The sequence below is a fragment of the Diabrotica undecimpunctata genome, chromosome 2, assembly GCF_040954645.1.
Source record: "Diabrotica undecimpunctata isolate CICGRU chromosome 2, icDiaUnde3, whole genome shotgun sequence".
NCBI lineage: Eukaryota > Metazoa > Arthropoda > Insecta > Coleoptera > Chrysomelidae > Diabrotica > Diabrotica undecimpunctata.
In genome coordinates this window covers 108,065,872-108,086,469 of record NC_092804.1, presented here as the reverse complement: position 1 = coordinate 108,086,469, position 20,598 = coordinate 108,065,872, and the positions used below count along the sequence as shown (strand labels likewise).

The following is a 20,598-nucleotide window of genomic DNA, read 5'->3' as shown; positions in this document are numbered from 1 at the left end:
AGACGGGAGCTACTATTTAGCACTTCCCCAATGCTACCAACTGGATAAAAGCGCCAAAACTTACGAATAATGACTGTCAACTGATTTAGAATGAAAATAAAACTAAATAAAATAGTTAAACTCCAGGAGGAGGACTCCAGGAGAAGAGGTCCACCCTCTACTAATAGGTAGCTCGAAAACCATCGCCGTCATTATATTCGTATTCAACGACTTCGTAAATCTCCGAGTAATGATTTTCGACTGATTTCAAATGAATATAAGATAAAACTCCAAGAGGCGAGGTCCACACTGGGCACCAGGTAGCTCGAGGACTATAGTCCTTATCATATTCGTATTCAGCGACCTCTAAAACCCGTGAGTAAAAAAATAAACTTATTCCTATCGATATTTTCTGAGTTGTAAATTTTTCATTTTCTGTGTACAAAAAAATGCAACTTTCTCTTTAAAAAAGTAAAAGAATATTTATTTAAAACTATTTTAAATAATAAAATTGTCTCAAACATGTATATGCTGTCAAAGAAACGAGCTCTATGGCTTCTTACGAAAATTTAAAAAAACAAAAATTTTATTTTGTGTACAAACATGACTAATAACTCACAGTATGGAAGAGATATATAGATGATATGTAGCCGCATGGACCAAAAGCACTGAATAAATCTTTGACGAACATCAACTCTAAAGAAAAATAAATCAAATAAACCATAAAATTAGAAAACAATAACCTTACTAATACCTTTTCTTACGTAACTACAGACGAGGATATAGAATATGTAACCAAAGTCCAAAAAGGCGTATCAAGCAAAGTAAGGAGGATAGGAAATAAATACAAAATCATAACAAAATTTTATACAACTAATACGCTGAGATTTATTTTGTCTAAAACCAAACCCAGAAACACACAGGGGAGAGCAAATAACTGAATTTATGAAATATCTTGTGAAAACAAAAATTTTTATCTGGAAGAAACCTTAAGAATACTAAGTATTAGACAGGGACAAATTCCAGATATAAAAACATGCCTGGGACAATGACATAGTAAAAAACATAGCCAGAAGGACAATATTGAACTGGAAGAAACGGATGAAGCGTAACCACTGGTACGAACAAATGGGTCTCAAACATTCGAAATTTTGAACTTATATAAATAAGCCTTCGAAGAAGAAACCCAAAAATCTATTAGATATGAATAGGAATTATCTGCGAATCATTATCGTAGGTCTCCTAACAGGACACTATCATCTTAAAGGGCACATGAACAAAATCGGACTGAGAGAAAGTGTGAATTGCAGATTCTGTCAGACTGATGATGAGATGGCGGAAAACGTTATGTGAATACGGCTCAATACATTTGAGCATTATCAATATGAGTCCTACGAGTTTCTAAAAGTGTTACCCAAGGTCATAATAGACTTGTTAAAAAGGCTGTGCTAAAGGGACAACTTTAACCTAGAGATGAGCCACAATAGATGTCTTAGGTCAGGTGGAAGGGTGGTTAAGCTCCCACTTATATTGAACCTAACCTGCGACAATGGACCAAGCACAATGGAAAGATGCATCCTACTAAATGAAAAAAATGTGTATCAAACTTATCAACAGAATGTAGCGGCTTCTGAAGCTTACGTGTTTTAAATATCTGACAATTATATATCAAACGACCGTTAATAATTTAGGTTTAATATTCCGCTTTTAAAATGATTTTGTTTGAAGAATATGAACTGTGATTTTTTATATGAATTTTATTTTTAGGTATAATTTATTTACTAAATAATGTCTAATAACCTTGTCTATTTCATTGCTTTTCCCTAATTGGTTTTTAATAGTTTTGCCCGTTTGTGTTTTTTTTTTCTTTTTTATGTTTCTGCATAAGACAGAATTTCTTAAAAATTTCTTTTTATTTAATTTACCTATTTAAGTTTATACAATTTATCTTTTATTAGGATACAGTGCCGTCTGTACAGATAAGTTAAATAATAAACAAGAACATACCATAACATAACATAGAAAATTATATGATCTACATGCTCACATTCTAAACGATGAAATCTCAGCAATAGAAAATCAAGGATCAGAGGAACTACCAGATATAACCAAAGAGGAAATTAAATCAGCGTTAGGAGATATTAAGAATAACAAAACACCTGGAGAAGATGGCAAATGCGAATAAATAAAGAAAGAGGCAGATGCTTCATAAAAGCTTTAAAAATTCTTTATAATACCTGCTTTTTTAAAGAAATTATGGCAACGAAATAAAGAAAGCGGCAGATGCTTCATAAAAGCTTTAAAAATTCTTTATAATACCTGCTTTTTTAAAGAAATTATGGCGACGAAGGTTGGCAATCATCACTGCTATTCTAACTTTTGACACTACAGCCCCAAAGAGTTCGGTTGAGCTGCATCCAAACCATTCTCTGAGGTTTCTCAGCCAGGACATTCTTCTTCTACCTATGCTGCGCTTTCCTTGAATCTTTCCCTGCATTATTACTAATAGGAATTCATATCTGTCACCACATGTTCTATGACCCAGATTTTGTAGTTTTCTTATTTTGATGGAATCCAGTATCTCGCTGTTGTTTTCTATTCTCCTTAGTACTTCTTCATTGGTTATTTTTTTCTGTCCAGGAGATTCTCAGCATTCTTCGATATGTCCTCATTTCAAATGCTTCCAATTTATTAAAACATTGTTAATTTAAGGTCCATGTCTCCACACCATACAAAAGAACAGAAAATACATAACACTTTAGTACTCATTTTTTGAATATATATGAAATATATATAATATTTTGAATATCATATTATTGAATGAACTTCCAGCCTTTACTATTCTAACTCTAATTTCTTTGGTATAATCGTTTGTTTCATTAATGTTTGCCCCTAAATAGTTATAATTCTGAACTCGTTCTATCGTCTTATTATTTACGTGTAGATTGCTGTATCTAATATTTTTCTTTGATATAACCATGAATTTTGTTTTCTGTATGGTAAGTAACAGACCAAATTCTTTACTTCCTGCAACAACCTTATTTAAAATTCTTTGTAAATCTGTAATAATGACAACCTAGAAGTAATAAAATCCTTGAGAAAATGTTTGAGTCAATCCAGCATAGCTTTATGTTAAAAGCTCTTACAGAGTGCAGTATCCATCATAGGTACACAACTCTTCCTCAATATATATATATATATATATATATATATATATATATATATATACATATATATATATATATAAATATATATATATACATATATATATATATATATATATATATATATATATATATATATATATATATATACGAAGTAACAAGAAGTCCAGAGGTCTCTGATAGTAAATTAGGTGAACCGCAAATTCAAAGCCTCTTACTAGAGACTTTTAACGACGCTAGAAGTATATTTTTACTTCAACATGCATCTACGATTCACCTTTGAAAATTACTATCTTTTTTGCTCTTTACGTAGAGAAAGACGTTTAATGAAAGTAAAAGATTGCATTTCATTTCAATCGGAACTCCACCATTGCTCTACACGTGTTTCGAGTTATTCAACTCATCATCAGGAGCACTTGTGGAAGTTCAACTGAAATGAAATGCAGTCTAGTATTTGGTTATTATAACCAAAATAACAGCCAGGTACGCTAGCAGCGACATCTATACGAAGTAACAAGAAGTCCAGAGACCTCTCTCTGATAGTAAATTAGGTGAACCGCAAATTCAAAGCCTCTTACTAGAGACTTTTAACGACGCTAGTAGTAGTATCTTTTTACTTCAACATGCATCTACGATTCACCTTCATCAAAAGCTAGATTTTGATGGTATTTTCATGAAAATTAAAAATAGCTTTGAACTTATTACAGACCCCTGAGGGGTGCCATTTGTTTGACGTCTCATTGAAGATGTGCAGTGGTTAGCCCTTACTTGAAAATTCCGTTGTTTAATTTGAAATGTAATTATTGATACTACCTCTAATACTCCATGTTTGAATTGTTCTGATAATATCATAACGCCATGCCGTATCAAATGCTTTGGTAATTTCTACAAACACTGCAATAGTTTTGCTGTTTTTCGCAAAAGATATCAGAATTTCAGATTCTAAATCAATGAGGTTATTTATTAGTAGTAGTTCGGTTTTGTCAAAATCCAGTCTGCTCGTTTATTAGGAGGTGATTTTCTTCTAACATCCATAACAATCTTTTGTTAACTATTTTTTCCATGACTTTGCACATTACGTTGGTGAGTGAAATGGGTCTATATGAGGAAATTTTAGTTAGGTATAATTATTGAGTTGCTCCAGAAAATTGGAAAGACATTATTTAACCATATTCTATTGAAAATTGTTAGAAGAACACATTTAGCGTTGTCCGGTATTTTTTCAAGGCTATTAAACTTATGTTATCAGGTTCAGGAGTAGCTTTTAGTAGCGTTAAGGGCAAAGTTAAGTTCATCTAATTAAAGGGATATTGAATAAACTATTATCTTTATCTTCACAACCAAGCTGTTGTTTTTCTGTGTTGATTTTGTGTAGTATACACTCTTCGGAATAGTTGCTATTGCTGGAGTTTGTTTCGAAATATGTAGCAAAATTATTGGTTATTCCATTGGATTTTGTTATTACATAAGTAGTATGAGTAATATAAGGTACTTGATAAAGTTTGTTTTTTTTTTCTGATATTTTACGAATATTGCGCCAGACTGTAGATAAAGGTGTTGAACTATTTATATTTGAGACCATGGACGTATAAACATAGATGGACACAGCAATAAGATACCTTAAACACACACTGTTTTGAAGCTTTGATATTCCTTGACAAGAGGGTAAAGGGGAGTAAAACGGGTATCGATAGACTGTGATACTTCCTCAATGAACATAAGCGTGCTTGAATTTTTACTCGCGGGGATAATTATTCAGACGTTAATAATTGGAAGTAGTAATAATGTATAAAAACACGTTTTTGTAGAAAAAATAAAATACAATTTTATTTGCTTTAAAATTATTACAATAAAATATAGTTGAGCTCGAGTTAATTTTTTAATAGGTATCAAATAATCCTACGATAAAAAAAACTTAAAATTAAAAAATATACATTTGTCAAATTTAAGTACATACCTATATTTATTGATAATTGTATTAAAACATATTTTTTAAAATTGTGACAAATTTGTTTTAATAAAATATGAATAGATTCCTCGTAGTAAGGGTTTCTGCTACAAAAATATTTATTGATCATTTCAAAGCTGGCATTTGACATAAAATTATTTGCAAATATACCTACTTATTAAAAAGTAGGCGTGAAAATGTATAAATTATTGGAAAGCTATTTAGCGAACAGAAATATTAAAGTAAAAATGGTAAATAGACATAATATAAGACGTTGGTACAGAAATAAATTTTTATTGATTGCGAAATAAAACAGTCTTAGTAAGAACGCTTCTTATGCGCACGGTGTTAGCATCTAAAGTAGTCCTCGTTTCATGATGAATTCCAATTTTAAAATATTTCTCAAGAACCAATTTTAAAAGTTGCATAGAGTAACTATTGATTGCATCTTCATCATACATATGGTCACCAAAATGCTCATAAATTGGTTTTTGGGACATTTTGTATGGTTTTATTAATCAAAATATTCATAAGGTTTTTAACTCTCGTCTGTTGTAGATATTTATAGTTTTATTAAAAAATCTGAAATATTTTTCAGCTTCCTTACAAGTTTTAATAACCAAAAATGATGTTTTTGAAAGGTTTTTATACTGTTTTCATTGTTGAAGTTTGGAGTAGGTTTCATCATTAATCAATATTATTTGGAAACCTACATAGAAAAATAAATGAGTTTTATTCATTTCACTAATTTATTTGAATTCATGAGAAATATTAAATTAAAAAGCTACTAAACAGATCTTTTTAATCAGATGATGTCTACTTACAATTTAAAAATGTCTATACTAATTTCATGAACTAATATCTTGTTCAATACATTAATGAATATGAATAAACCCAATGGTACGCCTATGAAAGACATATTTTAAAATGTAAACAAACAGGCTTCCTCAGTTCCTCATCTTAATAATGTAAACAAACAGTACTTACAAATTAAATGAGACATTGGGATGTAAATATTTCGTTTTTTTGCAAATGCAATATTGTAGCACCATTATTATAATATGTTTATTTCACTATTTACAAATATCACTTAAAATACAGCCAAAATATCGAAAAACAACTTTTCCTCATTTGGGTAAAAAGTAAACAAACATGGACATGACATGGAACAGCATTTGAAGTTTGACGTAGAGCCATAAGACAGAGAAATGTAAACACCGTCGCCATTAATAAACAGTTTTCAGTGCTTCTACATATAAAATAATTGGTTGATATCTGTTTTATACGCTATTATTAAATGCTATGCACACTATGTGCACACTTGATGTTTTAATTACAATTAAATATATTAATATAAGTAATAAATTATTATTTTGGTTTGATAGTACCTGTAGAGTATAAAATAAATATAGTAATATTTTCAGCGATACGTGAATAAGATATTTAATAAAAAAACGTGACAACATTTGAAGGTGCGGAGAATGTAACCTATTCAAATAATTTTGGCTTCACATTTTTATGTAAATAACTGAGTCCATCTGTGTTTATACGTCCATGTTTGAGACAAACTTCCTCCAGTTGGTTTTCGAGCAGTTTTTGTTATATATCTAGTATATGCTCTCTGTTTTCAGTATTTAATTAATAACATCATTATATTGCGTTATTATGTTTTCTCATTTTGTTGAAAGATACTTCATATTGCTTGATTGCGTTTTGACATTCTGTGTCTAATCATGGTAGAGGTCTGTGTTTGCTAAATATTTTAGTTTTTCCTATGTGTTTTTGCCGCGTAAATAATAATATCAGTAAAGATGTTTAGAGTTTCGTTTATATCAGTGTTGTCAAATCTGGTGTCTAGTGATTCTGTTTATTTATATGGCCTCAGCGTATTTATTCCAATTAGCGTTTTTGAGGCTTTACTTTCGGACTGGTTGGTACTCAGAGGTAATGTTATCAAAAAATACAGATACTTTTATTGGATAATGGTCACTCCCATATAAAAAGGGTAGAGTATCCCAGTTAAGTGCAATTGAAAAAACTTGGGTCACAAATCGATAGATCTATTGCCGATGTTGTATCATTATGTACATTAAATCCGGTTGGACATCCATCATTGCGAATGTTTAAGTTTTCTGCCGTTAATATTGGTCTGCCTTTAATATTAAAATTTGTTGAGCCCAACACTGGATTGTAACTATTGAAATCTCCTAATGTTAGCCTGGGCATAGGCATTTGTGATATGAGTGCTTTTAAGTCGGTTATAGAGAGGACTGCCTTTGGGGAACACAAACACAGCATACAATAATGCATTGAGAAGCTTTAACTGAGACGACTACAGCTTTGATTCTGTTCTAAGAGGAATTGTTTTTGCTTCAAGAGTGTTATTAACATAAATAACCACTCTACCACTTGTTTTTTCCTGATTGTTTCTATTTTTATAAAAAGTTGAAAAGTTATTAAATATATCACAATATTGGCCTTTGAAATTTGTTTCTTAAAAAAGAATAATAGCAGGTGAAACATCAATAACATTGTAGCAAATTAAATGTTTATTTTGTTTTTAATTAAATGTTAAGCTCGTGGGATAACTCACTTGATGTATCCGTGTGGAGTTCTTCATCCTCGTATTTAAGTTTTCTGAGTTGTTTCGGCAGATTCTTTTTTAACTTTGTCTATTTCAATTTTAGTGGACGCTCGGATGTATATGAATTGATTTTGGATAAGAGTTTTATAAATGCTTGAGTGTCTAAGGTATATTTATTTGTAACACTGATAACATCTTTAGCTCCTTGAATGTTTTCAAATTAATCAACTGTTTCTTCGCAGGCTAATATTTGTTTGTCGGAATCAAATAATTCTTTACTTGGTTGCATTAGGGTTTCTAAAGACATTACCGATGTTTTTATTTTTATTCTTTTTTTGTTTCTGGGTTGACTTTGAAAATACATTATCACTAACTGATGTCCCAATGGGGAGTGTTATTGCTTCAGATATAGTTTGTTTAAAGGATGATTTTGATGTATTTTCCTCGTTGCATATGTTAAATTCTTGTGGTGCCGAAGAGTCTTTATTTTCATTAAAGGAGCTGGAATTATTATGTAGACTGAAAGATGAAGACTGTTTAGTAATGCTTGTCTGGGATGATGTGGTTGGTGAAGTGGATATATTTGTTTTGGATAGTACTGATATTGCATTAACTGTTGTAGTCGATGTATCGTGCGTTATTAAGTGGGCTGTAGATAATGTTTTTGAAGGTGGCGTTGAGGTATTTGATATATTTGTAGAGGTACTCGTTATTGAAGGTGACATAGTAGCCGTTGCTGCTGAAGATACTGTAGTAGATTTATTTCTGTTTGAAAATACAGTAGTTGGGACAGCTGTATCTGAGTTTTTACAATTATTGAGCAACAACTGGAAATGTAGCCATGTTTGCAATGGAAACATACATTGTCTAGCGTTAAAATAATTCGATTGGTAATGCCGTCATACATTATAACATAACAATGGAATCAGGAATTGGGATTGTGGATACTGATATTTAAATATGTCGACGAAAACTAAGTACATGTTTGTATTCCGGATTGGTGGTTCCTGTTCGCAAAATTGACATTGATGAAGGTAGTTGTATCCCGAAATATAAAAGTTCTTTTCTCCCACTATCTCATGCGGGATAGTGGGAGATACATTGGATATTCCAAATCTTTTACTTGGAGTAATTAGTCTACGGACTGGAATTTGTATATTGTTTACAGTGATCAAACCTCCATTGTTTAAAAATAATTCATCTACGATTTGTTTACTTAAGAAATAAATACAGATCCGATTGTTGGTGATTCTTGGTGAAAAAAGAATATGTTTTGGACTACCTAGAGTGCCTATCTCTAACAAGTATTTTTCTAATTTGATATTATTGAGAGAATTGAAAACTACTGCTTGTAGTTTGGATGTATAGATTGGTTCTTGTTTTTACTACCTGCAGCTGAGTAAGATAAAGGTGGTTGTGAAGTAGATTAAGATAATTCATCTTTATTCTCAATAACATCAAATTATATGTTTGATCACCATTTGATTATTCTAAATACGAACCTGTTTTGGTTCGTATATAACTTCGTATAAAACTTTAGGTTTTGGTTGATCAATGGCTGGTATAATTTATGTACTATATTTACAAGATACTGTGATCACGAATTACTTTATTAGTAATAAAATATATACTCACAGATCTTATTTCTTCGATGCACAATGAACTAACACTATAACACTGTATGCTGGTGCAGTGTAAGAATTTTACGATTGTTACTACTGTGATCAAAAAAGCATCTATGCTTATTCGATATCGGCGCCGGACTCTGGGCATACTATTAATTAAGTTTAAAACTTTAATCTGTGAAATTTCTTTCCATTTCTCTAAAATAGCCCCTTTCAGCTAAACTGGGGTAAAAGGAGCAGGTACCCAGCTTCGAATACTGCTCCCACGCCTGTCCCAAATAAGCTTGATGGGATTTAACTCGGGACTGTGCGCCATGCTATATCGTAATATAAACATTATTTTAGTATCCTCTGACAATGCGGGAGGCATAAAGGCGTGCATGGTCATGCATCAATGTGAAGTTTTCTGCAATAAGTGGTGCGTAAGGTACAGCATACTTTTGCACTATTTCATTTATGTACCTATCAATGGTCAGAGATCCCCTAGGGACAACTTACAATTCTGTACGCGCTTTGGAAAATATAACCGCCCACGCCATAACTGAACCTTCTTGAAAACTTACTCTAGAGCTAAAAGTGCACTCAGCATATCTCACCATTTCTTCTCAAGACTATTCTGCCACCAATGCATCCTGTAGCGGGTTATCGAGCATTCAGATTATTCTTATTTGTCTTGTACAGATTGTCAAAGACATCTTGAAATTAACAAGAATTGACAGAAGCTCGACAATAATAAACACCTTTGACATCAATAAACATAAATGTCATGGTAAAAATAATTAAAAGTGCTCAGCTTCCTGGAGTAAGGGTAAGATGATTACTTTAATATTGTTCAGATTTTCTAAGAATATCTAGAAAATATTAATTTAAAAGACAGTTCTCGTTAAAAACTGTATTTAGGGATTTCTGCTTAACCGTGCTCATTGTTTGCCAAATTTGTAACAAGAACCGAAAAAACAATTAAAAGATCAGGACAGTTTGGTCATAAATTATAAGGTTACCCATTTTTCGTGCCGGTGGGTCTATTTTAGCTTTATTTGTTTTTCATTTTAATATATTTACCGGTCTTGTAAATTCATGCTTATCTAATTGATACTCATGTTACTTACTCATTCTTATATATATATATATATATATATATATATATATATATATATATATATATATATATATATATATATAGTAAACTCTTAAATATTGGGGAAATCTGCAAGAAAGACTCTAATGTGTATCAATTGTTTCGCCGAACGTTTTCGCCAAAGAGAATTAATTTGGCTTTTTCAGGGCTGAAAGAGAATAAATTATAATTAGCTACCATATATTATCTATTAAAACATTATTGATCTTACCGTAACTTAGAATTGTAGAGTTAGAATATTAAAAAACTTAGCTAGTAACATAGTGGTGTTTTTTGTTACTATGTGCAAAAAAAGTTTTTTTTTAAGGTTTGAAATGTATGGTAGCTTTGAACTTGACACGTAAAGGCTTACCCAAGGTTAATCGAAAAACCCAATGTAACTACATTTAAAAGGAGGTAATTCATTGAATTGTCGGCAATAACTAAATTTTTGATTTTTAGATAGTTTAAAAGTGAGGTTCTGTTTTAGCCAGAACGCAAGCGCTGACAACTTCATTGTTCTTATGAATCTTTATGTCGTTAAGGTTCATTGGTAAAAAACGAATGAATTTAAATCCCAGTATAGGGAAATATTATTTTGATTTACTTTATTTAATTATATTATATTGTTCATGTATTATTGAATCTTATTGAGATGTATCTAAGAAAAGCAAGGGAATGTTATATATTTTTTTGTGTTAATGAAAATTAATTATAAAGGTATGTTAGTTGTTAATGGATATATCAGTTAAGTTAGTTATCTGTGATATAGTATTGTTCTTGGTATCTGATTTAAGTAACAAGTGGTATATATCGCTTAGATTCTTGATGTCACTCTTAACATTAATGGAGAAATCGTTAAGGAAAATATAAGACATTTCAATGAACTCTCTTTTAGATTTATTGTTCTCACGGTGGAGAATTGTGGTGTTAGTATAGTCCATGAGATGATCAGTGGAATGGACATGTTTGGCTAATGCACAACGGTCAGGGTGAAGTCGAGAATCACTTTTGTGTAGTGTAATACGTGATTTCAATAATTGAGATGTTTGACCGATGTAGGAATTGTTGCAAGAGAGACATGGAATGTTGTAGACAATATTACTAAGCCTATCTATGGGAGTCTTATCTTTTATCTTAGAATAAAGATTATTTTGTTAGGGCTGATCTACAAGCCACATTAAGTTTAATGTTGTTATTATTATTGCCAAAGCTATTTTCAACACTTTTCAGAATCCTTGTTAACCCCGGAGTGATATCTCTGAAATATGGTAATGAAAAATATTTGTTTATATGAGTATCCGAGACTGGGCTCCCACTTAAGACATCAGGATCAGCATTGTTAGTCGCGAAGGAAGGTGTAATATCTTCGTCATGGATAGTATTAAACAAAATCTTATTAACTAATGGTGTTGGATAAGCATTTGAAATAAAAAGTTTCTGTAGGATTTGTAGGTTTTTTGTATGAAATGAAGGATCTGATAGTTTTGTTACTCTATTTTTCATCTGTTTGATTAAGTTGACTTTGGTAGAATTGTTATGGTATGAGTTGTAGTTAAGGTATCTACCAGAATGGGTCGGTTTTTGATACCAATCTATTTTGATGTTGTTGGTTTCCCTGATCATCCTAATGTCGGGAAAGGGGACGGACCAATTACCATCTTCCCTCTCTATAGTGAACTGGATGTAGGGGTCATAACCATTAAAAGTATCCAGTAGTTCATTTACCTTGTCATTGGGTATAGCCAAAATATTGTCATCAACATATTTTTTAATAAATGGAATATTAAAGGATAGTAAAGGAATGACTGAGTCTAATACATAATCCATAACGTAAGTTGCAATGATAGGAGAAATCTTAGCTCCCATAGGGGTACCGAAAGTTTGTTGATAGAATTTATCATTAAATGAGAAGTAAGTGTTGTTAAAGAGAAATTCGACGATGCTGATGAATCTGTCGTAAGACATGGAACAACAACCTCTAATACGGTCCCAGTTGATCTCTATTGATGTGTTTGACATATTCCTAGATGAACATTGCTGAATAAGGATACAACGTCAAGGCTAACGAGGACATAATTTGATGGTAGTATGTAGCCATTATATTTATTTACCATCTCAAAGGAATCTTTAATGTAATATTGACTTTCATAATTATATGCATTAGTAAGTATGTATGTAACAAAAGCTGAGATATTTTCAGTGGGTGTTCCAATGGAAGCTACTATGGGACGAACCGATAGTGTTGGTTTGTGGATTTTTGGCAAAGCATAAAGCTTTGCAATGTTCCCATTATATGTTGTTAGTTTTTTCTTTGTGTTACGGTCAATCTCATTGGAAGAGGCTAAGGATGCGATTAATGTATTGCATTTCCTTTGCAGAGAAGAAGTGGGATTGGATGTAAGTGAAACATAAGATCTATTATTATCTATAAGAGAAGAACACAGTTGTAAGTAGTGAGTTCTTTCTAAGATGACTGTAACATTACCTTTGTCTGCTTTTGTCACTAAGAGCTCAGGATTATATTTAAGAAATTTTTTAGTTTTAGTATATAGGTTATGAAAAAAAGTATTGGATGATTTAGAAGTATTCAAAATGTGATTAGTGATAATGTTAGTGGTTCTTGATCGGATTAAGTTTTGTTCTAATTCAGATGGCAATGAAGAAATTATGTATTCTAAGTCTGCTAAAAGTGTTTTTACTTGAAAATCTTTTCCTAACTTTGGTTCGATGCTAAATTTATTTCCTAATGCCAAGAAACCTAGAATATCATCAGGAATAGTTGTGGAAGATAAATTTTTAATCCATTTTGGATCAGTTTTAAGAACAGATTTACAACAGGACTGATATAGTGAGTTAATTTTTTTGATATTATCTGATTTAATTGAATAAAATATTTTATTATATCTAATAGATTGAATATGTGAAAATTGCATCCAATCATATTCCGAGGTTGATCTAATGATTTCGGTTTTTTGTTCAGTGAGTGATTTTTCTAACTGTTTGAGAACTCTATGATTGGTTGCAATCTCAACATTTAAAAGTTTGCTATCTAACCTGATAATTTGTTGACATCCCTGCAGTTGCCAGAAACCATTTCTGTGAATATAGTTTTGAACAGAGGAGGTGGCATGAACAATGTGTTTTGGTGTTATACCTTTAAAACGACATGACAATAAAAAAAGTCTCCGATTCCTTTCTTTTGCTAGTCTGACATTAGTTTTTTGGTAATCCTTGAGCAACCTCAACGCCTCAGCACCATAATTAACCCGTATGTTGTATTGTTGTTATATATATATATATATATATATATATATATATATATATATATATATATATATATATATATATATATATAATAATTGGCAATAATAATAACAACATTAAACTTATTGTAGCTTGTAGATCAGCCCTAACAATTAATAATCTTTATTCTAAGATAAAAGATAAGACTCCCATAGATAGGCTTAGTAATATTGTCTACAACATTCCATGTCTCTCTTGCAACAATTCCTACATCGGTCAAACATCTCAATTATTGAAATCACGTATTACACTACACAAAAGTGATTCTCGACTTCACCCTGACCGTTGTGCATTAGCCAAACATGTCCATTCCACTGGTCATCTCATGGACTATACCAACACCACAATTCTCCACCGTGAGAACAATAAATCTAAAAGAGAGTTCATTGAAATGTCTTATATTTTTCTTAACGATTTCTCCATTAATGTTAAGAGTGACATCAAGAATCTAAGCGATATATACCACCTGTTACTTAAATCAGATACCAAGAACAATACTATATCACAGATTACTAACTTGACTGATATATCCATTAACAACTAACATACCTTTATAATTAATTTTCATTAACAAAAAATATATAACATTCCCTTGCTTTTCTTAGATACGTCTCAATAAGATTCAATAATACATGAACAATATAATATAATTAAATAAAGAAAATCAAAATAATATTTCCCTTTACTGCGATTTAAATTCATTCGTTTTTTACCAATGAACCTTAACGACATAAAGATTCATACCAACTATAATGAAGTTGTCAGCGCTTGCGTTCTGGCTTAAACAGAACCTCACTTTTAACTATCTAAAAATCAAAAATTTAGTTATTGCCGACATTTCAAAGAATTACCTCCTTTTAAATGTAGTTGCATTGGGTTTTTCGATTAACCTTGGGTAAGCCTTTACGTGTCAAGTTCGAAGCTACCATACATTTAAATTCTTATAAAAAACTTTTTTTTTTGCACATAGTAACAAAAACCACCACTATGTTACTAGCAAAGTTTTTTAATATTCTAACTCTACAATTCTAAGTTACGGTAAGATCAATAATGTTTTAATAGATAATATATGGTAGCTAATTATAATTTATTCTCTTTCAGCCCTGAAGAAGCCAAATTAATTCTCTTTGGCGAAAACGTTCGGCGAAACAATTGATACACATTAGAGTATTTCTTGCAGATTTCCCCAATATTTAAGAGTTTACTATTTAACTAATCTGCAAAGATTAAATTTCTTTTCTATATATATATATATATATATATATATATAGGGATTCTACAGTATTCACTGCCTTCCCTCACTCAACCGTTTCCATCTTTATCTGTTGTCCCATTCTCCATCGTTTAGGCCTCTCTTACTCATTGCGTCCTCTACTTCGTTCCTCTAGGATATTTGGGGTCGTCCTCTTTTCCTCCTTCGTATGGGGCTCCATTTGGTTATTCTCTTTATCTATCTGCTGTCGCTAGTTCTTCTTACATGTCCATACCACTTTAGTCTATTTTGTTCGATATATGTTAGAATGTCTGTTTGTATTGAGGTTTTTTTTGCTTTATTTCGTCATTACTTCATCTATCCATTTTTGTTACTATGCAGCATCTTCGCAGGCATTCCATCTCTGTTGCTACTATCTTACTGCTGGTTTTCTTGTTTATGATCCAATTTTCAGCTCCATATGTCATAATACTTCGCACTAATGTTTTATAAATCTGTGTTTTTGTCTTCATATTTAGGTGTCTATCCCACCATACTGAGTTAAGTTGTCGGATTGCTGTTCTTGTTTGTCCTAATCTTTGTGTAATTCTTCCTCTGTTGTTGCCTTTTTCGTGATTATAAATTCCAAGTATTTAAATTTATCCTTTCCTTTGATTGTTACCTTCTATGTCTTCTTCGCTTGTAGATAGGAACTCTGTTTTTGCGAGGTTAATATCTAGGCCAGCCTTGGTATATTCTTGTTGTAGTTTCTTTATCATGTAGTTGAGGTCGTCTTGGTCTTGTGTAATCACTACTTCATCGTCTGCAAATCTTGACGTACTTACTCATTCTTAAGCCTCAAAATATTTCGTCAGTATATTTTTAAACCATACTTGCTCATTCCTTTTGGATTATCAAGCCTTTATGCGAATATAACCATTCTAAGATATGAAAAATATCAAAACCCCATGAGACATTTCAATGCACAAGTTTTGGACTACCAAACCATACCATAAGCTTTAATGAAAATATATCTACTCCAAGGAATGGTAAATAACAAAACCCATGTGATGTTTTAAATATGATATATGGATCCGGAAATAAGATGTGACCAAAAAAAGAGCAGAAGACACTTTGAATTAAACACTTCATTGTAAGAGATCCGAGGGGCTACGTGTTATTTTTTTTTAATTCAGTTTATAAAAAATATTTTAGTTAAAACTAAATTTCATTTATTGCGATTCTATTTACATGAATGTTGTTATCATGACAGGCTAATTTACTCCTAAGATGAGCTAGCTAGAGTAAGTTTAATTTATACTTTTAGATTTGTGGAGGTTAAAAAAGATATTATATATTTAGAAGTAAAAGTCGTCCTTGCAAAATCTCGTGCAGGTTTCGCTATAGTATGTATTTTCAAAGAAACTTACCGTCAAATATTTTATTCAAAGTTGAAAAGATGACTACAAAAAACGACGTAGCATATTTAACCGCATTGGCTATGTGGGGAAACGCTTCCTTAGTATCTCTGTATCTTCTAAGGCATTGTGCAAATCGAAACCAAGGTGGAAGACAAGCAACAAAAGCTCTTAATCCTAGAAAGTTTGCTACGCAGTAGTTTGCATCTAAAAATTATGTGCTTATTAACATTGACAATTTAAACAAATAGATAAATAAAATTGTAATAAAATAATAAAACATCATAAATAGCTAATTTAACCCGTTATTGGTGACGCTTCACTATCTTTTCGTCACTGTTTTGTGTGACGTTCAGGGAGATAGTCGCAAGTAAATAGGTTAGTGTTTACAAATTATACTGAAATAACTACGCTGTGGGGTCAGTGTGACCCCACCTCACTGATTACGTTTTTTATAAATATATTTGTAATTTTTTTTTACTTTTTTATAGAAAAATGGACTTGTCACATATGTTAAAAAAAATGGATTCGGATAATCCTAGGTTTGAACAATGGGCTGAAAGTTTTGTAGAAACGAATGAGAGCGGTAACGATGACTCAGATAATGATCCCGATTATGTCAGAGAATACGAAAGAACACGAACAGAAATGGAATTGGTGCCGGAAACGTAAAAGTGGAAACTACAGTAAATGTTGCATATAATATCTCAAAGAATGCAGACCTTCAGAGATTGTTCCAGATTATCGATACAAATGTAAGAACCAGAAGTTGCAACTTTATTTATCATCTTCCTAATGTTTTTGGACCAGCAAAGTCTCTTGAAAAATTGTGTCTTGGGAAAAGTGCTTGGGAATGTATAATAACAAACGATATTTCAGAAGAGACTCTCCTAAGAACAAATGGCACTTACTGACACCCGAATCCATTACTTTTTAGATGAGTATGTTTATACAAGGTCTGTATATATATATATATATATATATATATATATATATATATATATATATATATATAAGGTACTTGAACTCCTAAGTGGAGCATAGAGTTTCAGTGAAAACGCGCCATCGGGTTCTATTTTGCGCTAAGGCCTTCACCTCATTCCAAGACTTTCCTTGGCCTCTTATCTCCATGATGGATCTTCTCCAAGTTTGTACTGGGCGACCTCTTTTTTTTTCCACTCTTCCACTTTTCCACTTTTTGGGGATTCCACTCTAGGGCAGTCTTTGCGATACTGCAACTATTTTTTCGGAGTGTGTGACCGATCCAACCCCACTTTCTGGACTTAATTTCATTTTGTACCCTCTTTTGTTCGATCGGGTGTAGCAGATCGTCGTTTCTGATAGTGTTAGGCCAGAATATACGAACAATTCTTCGTAGACATTTGTTAACAAAGACCTGCAGTTTGTCTGTGAGGGTGTTTGTCACTTTCCAGGTTTCACATCCGTAGAGTAGAACAGACATGACATTTGATCGGAATATTCGGATCTTTGTCCTTGTAGTATACTCGCCAGATCTCCAAACAGGGTTGAGCGTGCTGAAAGCTTGTTGAGCTTTTCGTATCCTCATACGAATATCGTCTTCTGTACCTCCATTTTCTGTTATGACACTTCCAAGATACGTAAAGTTTTCCACATTTTCAATCTGCATATTGTCGATAGTGAATAGCGTGTTGTTCCTTGCATTTATTCTCATGGACTTGGTTTTACTAATATTGATTTTTAAACCTATTTTATTGGCTTCAGTGGAAAGTGTTTCCAATTGGTAAGCCAGATCTTGGAACCTTTGACCTAATAGACAGATATCGTCCGCGTATTCTAGATCGCTTAGGCGTGTGGTTAACGTCCATTGTATCCCTCTTGTGTCGGAGTCTAGTTTGGAGAGAACATAGTCTATAGCTATGTTAACAAGAAACGGAGAAAGCACGCATCCCTGTCTAACTCCAGTAAGTACGTTGAATTCGTCACTGTTGATCCCATTGTGTGTCACGCTGCATTTCGCATCAGTATATAGTGACTTTTTAATAGAAATTATTTTTTGCGGGATGTTTCTTAGCTCTAAAATTTTCCATAGAGCAGCGTGAGACAACCTATCAAAGGCACGTTCAAAATCAACAAAAACCATGTATAGGGGTGTGTTCCATTCAACCGATTGTTCCATTATTACCCTCACAGTATTAATGTGGTCTATGCAGGAGGATTCTGGCCTAAAGCCTGCTTGATTAGCTCGAAACTCAACCTTGTTTGTTATTCTTTTGAGTAAGATGGTCGCAAAAATTTTATTTATGACAGTAAGCAAGGTTATTCCTCTCCAATTTTTGCACAGTGTGAGGTTGCCTTTTTTTGGAAACTTGATAATGTTACCTTTTTTCCAGCCCGCTGGAATGTGGTTTGTTTGTGTTGTGGTTTGAATACAAGGTCTGTAGGGGATGGCCAAACATTTTCAGAAGAGGATAGAAAATTTAATAAATCAACTCAATCAGTTCTTCGTCTAGTAAAATCTATGGAGGATTCAAGCCATAATGTTACATCGGACAGCTGTTTCAAATCTTTAGAAGCTATTACTCAGTTGAGAAAGTAAGGTTTTAGTTACGTGAGAATTGTAAAAAAAATAAATAAGAGAGATTCCTACTTCTTTTTTTGCCAGACAAACTAAGCTCAAGGATTCTTGTCTATTTGGATTTGGCGATTGAGCTACATTATTTTCCTAGGTACCCAAACTACGAAAAGTGGTATTTTTGATGCAACACAGTTATACCGTAAAAAATTAAACAAAGAAACCTGACATTATCGAATTTTTAATCAAACCAAAGGAGGCGTTGATGCAATCGACGAAAAATGTATATAGGTTATTCCACGAATATACGACTGTTTTGGATTACTTCGACAACGAATATTTTACTGTGCAAGTAGAAGTATGAAGGTAAATTGGTCTAATCATTATTCCAATAAAAAGGATCTACTAGTATGACATCTAAACTAAAATTATTTCAGTTAATAGATGTTCAGATAGACGCAAAATTTATTGTGAAATTTAATCCGAAAATAACAAAAATTTTTACACAAACGCTACTATGTATAAATAAATATAATGACAGACATTTGGGTAAGCTTTCCGTGAAATGTAAACACCAAAGAGGCATGCCGGGTTTCTTTGATATTACACTATTTTATTACTTTATTAGGTACTACAACTGTAATAAAAAGAAAATATACTATTTTTAATATAAATGAAAAGAAATTGGCAGAACGATGGTTCAGAAACCAGAAAAAGGATTTAATATTTCACTTTGTTAGTTTTAAATATTTGTTTGCTTTGAGGGGATGTACTCTTAAAAGTTCCGAAAGTAACGGGTATAACATACCGGCTATTAATAGTTAAAGTAACAATTCGTTACAGATATTAAAAAGTAACGAAAATTTATATACAGTTTCATATATCGCCGACTGATTATGGCTGTGAATCTGATCGTTGATGATAGTTTTAGGAGATTAGGATAAGAGAATAAGAGAATAAGTAAGTTTTTTTGTTTTTTTTATACTAATTGAATATTCGACTAAATAAATTACACTATTTGATCACTTAAGTATTGTTACTCTTCGTTTAAATAACTTAATTCAAAAACCAACTTGTTTACAATACTAAACTCAATGATTGTAATTATGTACTTCAAAATCTGAATTACTATTCTATAAACTATTAACTCTATATTTATATCATAACTTCATATTTAAATCTAAGGTTTATATTTGTCATAACAGTATTTTAAAAATGGGGAGAATTTACTATTGTACAATTCAGCACATCGGACCATTTAAATCGATACCTTAAAGCGAATTTAAAACAGCCGTATATTCGTGGAATGGAGTATAGTTTCTACTACACCTTGTAGTAGTCAAAGATGGCCACTTACTATTTTTTATACTCTTTTGGACATTTCTTCTGCTAATGCATTTTTAATATACTTATGCTTACCGGAAAATTCTTAAAAGTCGAGGTATGAATTAATCAAGTCTTTGACATGGTCGCTTGTTCAGGATCATATGGAAAGAAGACTAACTATTTTCAAATTTAAAGATAAGTGAAACATAACACAGCTTTAATTTTAAAAATAGACTGCTCCAGTACTGTTTACCAACGGTAAAGTGCTTAAAATGATCATAATAATTGAATAGAAACACAAAACTAGTTTGCGCTAGGTGAGAAGCGCCAATATGCCACCTTTGTGAAACACATATTTGCAAAGATTGCCTATCAGAATTAGTTG

The 20,598-nt window shown here is 31.9% G+C and overlaps 1 protein-coding gene across 1 annotated transcript in view; it reads right to left on the bottom strand.

Moving 5' to 3' along the window:
* The window catches only part of LOC140434764 (solute carrier family 53 member 1-like), a 106,711-nt gene that overhangs the window by 23,872 nt on the left and 62,241 nt on the right, over positions 1-20,598 (bottom strand). The window contains exon 7 of the mRNA XM_072523261.1: positions 16,346-16,540. Coding sequence (XP_072379362.1) covers positions 16,346-16,540 — 195 coding nt within the window. The remainder of the gene's footprint in view (positions 1-16,345; positions 16,541-20,598) is intronic.